The sequence below is a fragment of the Pollachius pollachius genome, assembly GCF_949987615.1.
Source record: "Pollachius pollachius genome assembly, chromosome: 20".
NCBI lineage: Eukaryota > Metazoa > Chordata > Actinopteri > Gadiformes > Gadidae > Pollachius > Pollachius pollachius.
In genome coordinates this window covers 12908638-12916276 of record NC_136953.1, presented here as the reverse complement: position 1 = coordinate 12916276, position 7639 = coordinate 12908638, and the positions used below count along the sequence as shown (strand labels likewise).

The 7639-nt window shown below is 45.2% G+C and overlaps 1 protein-coding gene across 1 annotated transcript in view; it reads right to left on the bottom strand.

The window, feature by feature from the left end:
• sema4f (sema domain, immunoglobulin domain (Ig), transmembrane domain (TM) and short cytoplasmic domain, (semaphorin) 4F) overlaps nucleotides 1-7077 on the bottom strand; it is a 44479-nt gene extending 37402 nt beyond the window's left edge. The window contains 1 exon segment of the mRNA XM_079758375.1: nucleotides 6317-7077. Within this exon segment, the coding sequence (XP_079614501.1) occupies nucleotides 6317-6407 (91 nt within the window). The 5' untranslated portion in view covers nucleotides 6408-7077.
• Between the last annotated feature and the right edge of the window lie 562 nt (nucleotides 7078-7639).

The following is a 7639-nucleotide window of genomic DNA, read 5'->3' as shown; positions in this document are numbered from 1 at the left end:
GAGAGAGAAGAGGAGAGAGAGAGAGAGAAAATAGTGAAGTGGGAATGTTAAGTTTAGTTTTGATCCATTTTCAGAATACACCTGTATCAATTTGTTTTCAGAGAAAGAGAGGCCGGAAAGCGAGAGCGAGAGAGAGGGCGGAGACCGAGAGAGAGAGCAAGAGAGCAAGAGAGAGCAAGACAGAGATGGAGAGAGCTTCAAAGAGCTGATCTGGGATAGACACCCTGAGGAACTGGATCGAGGGATTCTGTCAGACTGCGTGTGAAAGACGCCGACACTTGACTCAGCTCAGACCGTTGATCTGACCTGCCCCGCCGAGACGGTGGGCCTGCGTAGGCCAACCAATCACAGACAGGCAGGGCGGATGATCGCCAACACATGCGTATTGTGCACAAGAGTCCCCTTCACAATTAAACACAATAGCTTAGCCTTCTTCCCTGACGCAAAGACAATGTCAAAGCTTCACAGAGAGTGTATTATGAATATTTCACCCTACATACACACACACACCACACACACACACACACACAGGAACTCCCATCCTTGCATAAATGAATTCTGCTGACAAGAGAGTCAGAGAGAGAAAGCATTCTGTAGGTGGTTTCGCAGCTAGGAATTCTACTCCCGCCAGGAATGTCTTCCCTTTCCTCCTCTTCATTTCCCTCAAACAAACTCTCGTCCTTACTTGCTCTTTCCTCCTCTCAAGGTTCACCTCCCTTGCTTTTAAATGCTTTCATTCTTCCTCCCTTCCTCCCTCCCTTCCTCCCTCCCTCCCTACCTCCCTCCCTCCAGCCCTTGCCCTATTCAGATAACCTTTCGGTATATTCCAAGTTTTCACTATCTGGTCTTTATGCCTCCCTGTCAGTCAATGAACTTCTGGTTTGCTCAAGAATGCACACGCAATTAAACAAGCAAGACTCCACGATACCGGCCTGCCTCTGTATTCACCGTCGGTCCACCCTGCAGGAAAACATTGGATGCAAATGTGGCTTGATAAAAGAAATAAACCATGGGATGTTTTCCCTCACAAACAAGGTGTGTGTTGTCACCGGTCAGCCCTCCTATCAGAGACATGTTGAGTGTGCTGGGATGGATCCTGTAATTAAACTGATGCATTTGAAACGGATCCATCTCTTCCTTGCACCAAGGGGATGATATTCCAAGATTCTCCCTTCCAGCATGGCAGCCAGGGGGGTAAATAATTCAGACACATCATAAATTCAGGTTTGTTTTTGGGATGGGTCATGTTCCTCGCATCTTTCTGTCTCCCTCCACTCTCCACTCCAGCTCCTCAGGTAGGCAGTGTTCATAACGACAGAGACACAGTGCTGCTGTGGATACGTGTGCAGACCCAAAGGAGACTCTGGTTGTCCTGCCACGCCCTGCTCTGACCCAGTCACCAGAGCCGAGCCCAGGAAGCGAGAACCCTAGTAACCGGGAGGAGAGGGAGAGAGAAGTTCCCTCCATCGAGAATCCCCTGAAACCCTACCTAGCATCTCCTCTCCTATTCCCCTCTGCACTGCTCAGCACATATCATACACAAACACACGTGGGTACCCAGAGGACCTTCGAAAGAGAGAGAAAAAGGCAAAAGGAGGTCATCTCTCTGCCGCGGTATATACCCCAGAGTTGTGGTGGAAAACAGCCCTGCCAACACAGATTGGCTTCACGCAAGCGCATCCGTAGCTTGGCTGCAGGAGTGGTGGCGTTGGATGTGGATATGATGAGACCACCCCAGGGTGTTTGAACGGCAGAGCAAACACCAAGGACGGAGGGTTATAGGAAGGCTCCGAATAGATGGATCGATCGGCAAAGAAGACCTGTGTGCAGATCTGAGTCAGGATTGGTTGAGCCCGGTGCTTTTGTGTGTGAATGATGAGGAACAAACGAGAGACAGAGGTGCCATGGCTGGGAGTGTTGACAGGTTGATGCAACCCACTAGTGCGCTATGGAAGAAGCAGTGTAGTGGTCGCCGTTTTGACTCCGAGTGGTCCTCCTAGGAGATGTCGTTATCCCACTCTCTTTAAGCTGACGTTCCTCCTTGACCTCCTCACGTTCCTGTCCGTGAGGACACCATAACGAAATATCACATTTCAGTGTTTTGTTGGACGCTTTTAGAGGCGACGGCTTCGACGCAAAGCGGGAAAGCGGGAAGACGATGGTGATCTTCTGGAACAAACCAAAACGTTTGAATATTAATTTTTAATGAAGGTGCTCGCACCACTGATGTTGGACCACCACAGACACCTCAAGATAATCTCGATTCTCTTCCTTTCCCTATAAGACGACCCAGTTCTCCCATCACTGCCCTCACATGACCGCTTCTTATTGACGATGAGAAACAAACATCAGGCACAGACTATACTGTACTGTACACACACACACTGCTACATTTCACCGAGCCCAGACAATACACCCAACCAGGCAGATCCCAGTCCATGAAGTGCAGAGCCCACGTCTGGGTTCAACACAAAGCCATACGCGGTAATGAACGTCTTCCAGCCTCCGAACCTCAAGCCTCTGGCGTTCCTCCGCAGAGCGTCTGATAAGCTTCTGTTGACTCAAAACAAGCAGAGGATAAAAGATGGTTCTGGTGAAAAGGCAGGCCAATTGTGCTTCTCTCCTGGTGGAGTATGGGTGTGTGTGTGTGTGTGTGTGTGTCTGTGTGTGTGTGTGTGTGTCTGTGTGTGTGTGTGTGTGTGTGTGTGTGTGTGTGTGTGGCCTGTTTCTTGGGTGGTCATGATGGGAGGGAGAGAGAGGGAGAGAGAGCGAGAGAGAGAGAGAGAGAGAGAGAGAGAGAGAGAGAGAGAGAGAGAGAGAGAAACATAGGAAGAGAGCCAAACAAACCACACAGAGACAGGAGCTGTGTTTTACCAACTAGCCAATCATGTCTAAATCCCACCTATCCAAGCAACACTGTCAATATAGTTAAGCATTTCAGGAGCCATAGCCCCACCCTCCACCCCTCTCTCTCCCCCAACACCTTCCCCCATCCCCCCTCACGTGAGTAGCATTACACCTGCTGGCAGTCCGGGGGAAAAATCTCACAAGGATACGATCATTTGTTTTTGTTAACAATGTATTCAGCGTACCAGGATATCAGGCTACACCTGTTGGACACTTCCCCTTTAAGAACTAGCCCCGCCCACTACAACACCTGCCTGCATTGATATGCTGATCGAGCCATCGGTCAAAGAACAAGGATTTTCCGCCCAAGCGAGCAAACCTGATTATTCTGATTAGTACAATGGAGGCTCGTCATCACGACCACGCCCACTTTGACAAACAATACACACGTATGACCGAATGACCTCATCAAAGACTGTGTATGTTGTGTATGTATAGTACCATTATTATTGGAATTATTTATGCTATTTGACATCGAGAGATAAGTGCACAGTAAACAAATCAATGTTTTGGAAGCAAGCTATTATGTAGAAGATATTTTAAGTATAAAATTGAACTTGCATACCAAATATTTTTTTCTTTCAATTGTATCGTTCATTTGCTTTCCTCCTCTGCTTAATCATAGATAACCACTGTTTCCAAAATGTACTCTCAAAAACAGGTTTGGGTCTATTTTAGGTATAGTTGTGAATATTGTCGTTGCATGCAAGTCGTGGTTCATTATGCAACATCACACATCAGCTGAAAAACTGTTCAAAACAACTACACACACACACACACACACACACACACACACACACACACACACACAGCTTCTTACATAAGACGCCTCGGATCAAAACAAACACACATGGCATGCAAAGGCCGACGCCCTTGGCAATATGGTCGCGGGCTCTTTTGCAACACGATGTTTATGCTTTTCGCGTTTCATCAACCTGACTCGAGTATATCTCAGCCTGTCGCTCTCGTATACACACACCCTAGTTTCATCAGCACAAATACAGAGATAAACTGCAAAATAAAAAACTTGGAACCTAACACCCACAGTGGACTGTTAAATGGACCATAAAGTGTCCTTCGTAACAAAAAAATAGCACACAACATGTGTGCTATTTTACCATGGGATGGTGGCATGACGCAATCTTTACTCTTCTCGGTGCGGTGTTCATTTGCGTCTAAACACGGTCACGTGCGAGAGAGCGAGAGAGCGCGTGAGAGAGATAAAAGCACTTCAGTGATAAATCCCTCAAAGGAAAAAAAAAGTGTATTGGTATCTCAGCCGTACTAATGTCCGGCTTCTCTCAAATAAATAAATGTACATTCTATCTCCTCTGAGCTCCACGGAACGGCCAGCAGGGCGCGGGACGGCGGCGCTGACCCCAGAGGTCAGCGGCACAAAGAGGGGTCTTGTTCGGGCTGAACTTGCGACCCATCCACCCTGAGTTACGGCCAGGCGCTGAATCCCAGACCCTGGTCTGCCCCAGCAGACACACAACAAACGCCCCCCAGACATCTGAACACCAGCACTCCTTCTCTCAGGCTGTATAGGGTCTGCAGTTTAGTTTTTCCTCCAGGTCTGAAAGCGATTCTAGTTCATAGTTCATAGTTCAGTTTAGTTACATATATAAGTCAGTCCAATGTCTTCAAATATAATATATTATTAGCCTATTATATATTGCAGCGTTCAAAATTATGGTTGCTATCAGCAGAGTTCATTGTTATGGTTGATATCCGCCGCCGCAATATCTTCCCAGCATGCCCCGCGGCGGAGTTAAGTTAAACCTTTAGCAAAACCATGGCTGTGTTCGAAATGTGTTCCCTATCACGGATAAAGTGCACTATATAGGGTGCTCGCCATTTTGTAGTGGTGTTCGAATTCTCAGTGGTTAATTTCATGCACTATATAGTGGACTTAAAATACCCAAAATTTGAGTGTACATACGATGTTCCCTACATGTTACTCCCGTGTACCACAATGCAATGCGGTCGTGTTTTCCCGGAGAAGCTGAATAACCGCGAAAACGAATACATTTAATGTTGGAGTCTCCGGCTTTCGTTTAGAAATGTCAACAATTTATTGGGGTTTTAACAATTCAACATTCAAAATTAATTTAAAAAAAACTTGATCAAGGAAATGTAACATTCAACATCAATATAACCTCCAGCTTTCCTCTTGAGTGCCCGGTTTGTTTACATGATGTGGGCGAATCTGTCTGCGTCACACAAATACCCGGTGCATTTACTGACGCAAAAGACGTTTAGAAATGTTCAGCGCAGTGTCCGAATTCTCGTTTGTTCGTTCCCTATATAGTGCACTATATCATGAACACTATATAGGGAATAGTGAGTGAGTGAATAGGGAACGATTTCGAACACAGCTCTTGAGTGATGTTACAAGTATTTTCTTCCCAGCATGCCCCGCGGTGGAGTTAAACGTGTTTGACGACGATCGTTTTGCAAAACCATGAGTGACACTCTTAGTACGTGGCATATACACTCAAGCCCGTGCTACGGTGCATTAGGTAAGTTATGATTTGGTAATTTGAGCACCCGGACAAATTTATACCGATATATTATCGTCATCCTTCATTAGGTCTTTTTAAATTCTCTATTATCTTTGGTCAAGCAATTGGCCTTTTTCGACCCTCGGATCATGAATTAGGCTCAGGGAATCACTTGGCTATTCCCTCCATTAGGTAGCTTCCTCAATTTGGCTAATTGACCACGGAGTGTCACAGAATACCGCTAAATCCGTTCTCTCGTGTTGTTTTAGGCCTACAACAAAAGTCATTAAGGCTAATAATATTTCGATGCTAAACACCAATTCGGCTCCGATTCCACACACAATCACACCCACAACCATCCCGGGTGCATACGACTCCTAACCGTCCCTGGGAGGGGGACCCCTCTTCTGCGATCCTCCTCAAGGTTTCTTCCTACTGGGGAGTTTTTCCTTGCCCTGAAGAGGGCGAGGGTTAGGAGGTCGTCGCATTAAATTAAATAGTCTCGCATTAAATTAAATAAAAAGGCTAGAAAAGCCTTTAGCTAGACTACTATTTCAAAACGTTAAATCTTTTATGTAGCCTCTGACAGGTTTTACTATATGTAGCCGCTCTCCCTTAGTTTTAATTGTTTTCATGTTGTTTCTTTCCTTTGTTCTTTAATAACGTTTATTATTAAATGGCAATTTACAAATAAAAGTTTGAATTGAAACTGTTGTCTGACTGAAATATGTTCATTTAAATAAGTGTACACACACACACACACACACACGTTTTTCGAATTAAACCTCTGCACCGACTGGCGCTCTGCATCTCCCACATGTTCTCAAACACACAACACAGGCGTACTTAGTTCACAGATGATCAATATCGGGTCGCAGTACTTTTGCATGTGGGGAACTCCTTACCTGGTCCACTCAGGATCGCAGCCCGTGAGGCAACGATGAGCAGATCCGAAAGAGTCAAAAGACTCAACACCCGGGTGATTGTGGGGCTCATGGCTGGAGGTCGCAAGCCCACCCAAGGGATCCGGTCCGGTTGTTTAAACGTTAAAAGTCCTGCAGTCTCCTTTCTTCAGCGGCGGTGCATCTTGGTTCCGTGTGGGATAATAGATCCTCCCTAACCAGCGCGTATCGGGTGCACGGTATGGGCTCGGTAGAATATGTTCAGTAAGTTACACTGGAAGTGTAAAGGCAAAAACCAGTTCCGTAACATGCGATCATGTTCTAGACGATTATGTTTCAAGCAGAGAAGCCGAGAGGAATACTTTGCTTCCGCGGATCTCGCTCGGTCTGCATTATCTATTGGGACGCGGGTTGGACCTTTGGTGCATCAGTGATATTTCCATCAATTCATTCTTTTGTACTTGTCCAGCAATTCAAAAATCAATGGTATATAGTGGTTATATCTCCCTTCTGTTCATAACGTCCCGGGTACGGCTTGCACAAGTCTGTGCCTTTGAGCTGGATCCTGATCCCCGGACAACGATTCGTTACGATCCCGGTCAATTAAAGCGCACTAAAAAACAACAGAGAAATTGGTCCCGGGAAGCGAACCAACAGAGGGTCCTTGAACTGTTTAAAAAGATTTGAAAGAAACCTATAGAAAAACTGCTTTCAACCGAGAATAAAATAAAGCGCTTGGAAGAGACTCAGTGTTGGTACTGAGAGCCTGAAACAGGCCGTGTGTGTGTGCATGTGTGTGTATGCGTGTGTGTATGTGTGTCGATAGGCTCTGGCCCCGCCCTCCGCCACCCCAACAGGTAATAAAACTGTCAATGGAAGATTCATTTAAATGAATGGCTACCAAAATAAACATATATTTATATATATATATATATATATATATAAATATATATATATAAAATTGTTTTTCTTATTCAAATGACCAAGTATTAATACACCAAGCATATAAGTCTGCATAAGAACACTTTTCTTTCTTTTCTTTTTTTACCGAAGGGACGTGAGGATTGCCTATAATTTGTATAAGTAATAATAATTAATAAGTAATGAAGTGACGAATGATGATTGAAAGATGTCGGTCCCTATTTTCCTTGTTTTTATAGTGAGATAGGTTTGCCAAAACTTCCATCCATAAAAAAAAAATGTTTTGTGATAGTTTTTACAGCGTATCAATGCAACCAAGATTTCAGAAATCAGCCTTCTCTCTCTCTCTCTCTCTCTCTCTCTCTCTCTCTCTCTCTCTCTCTCTCTCTCTCTCTCTCTCTCTCT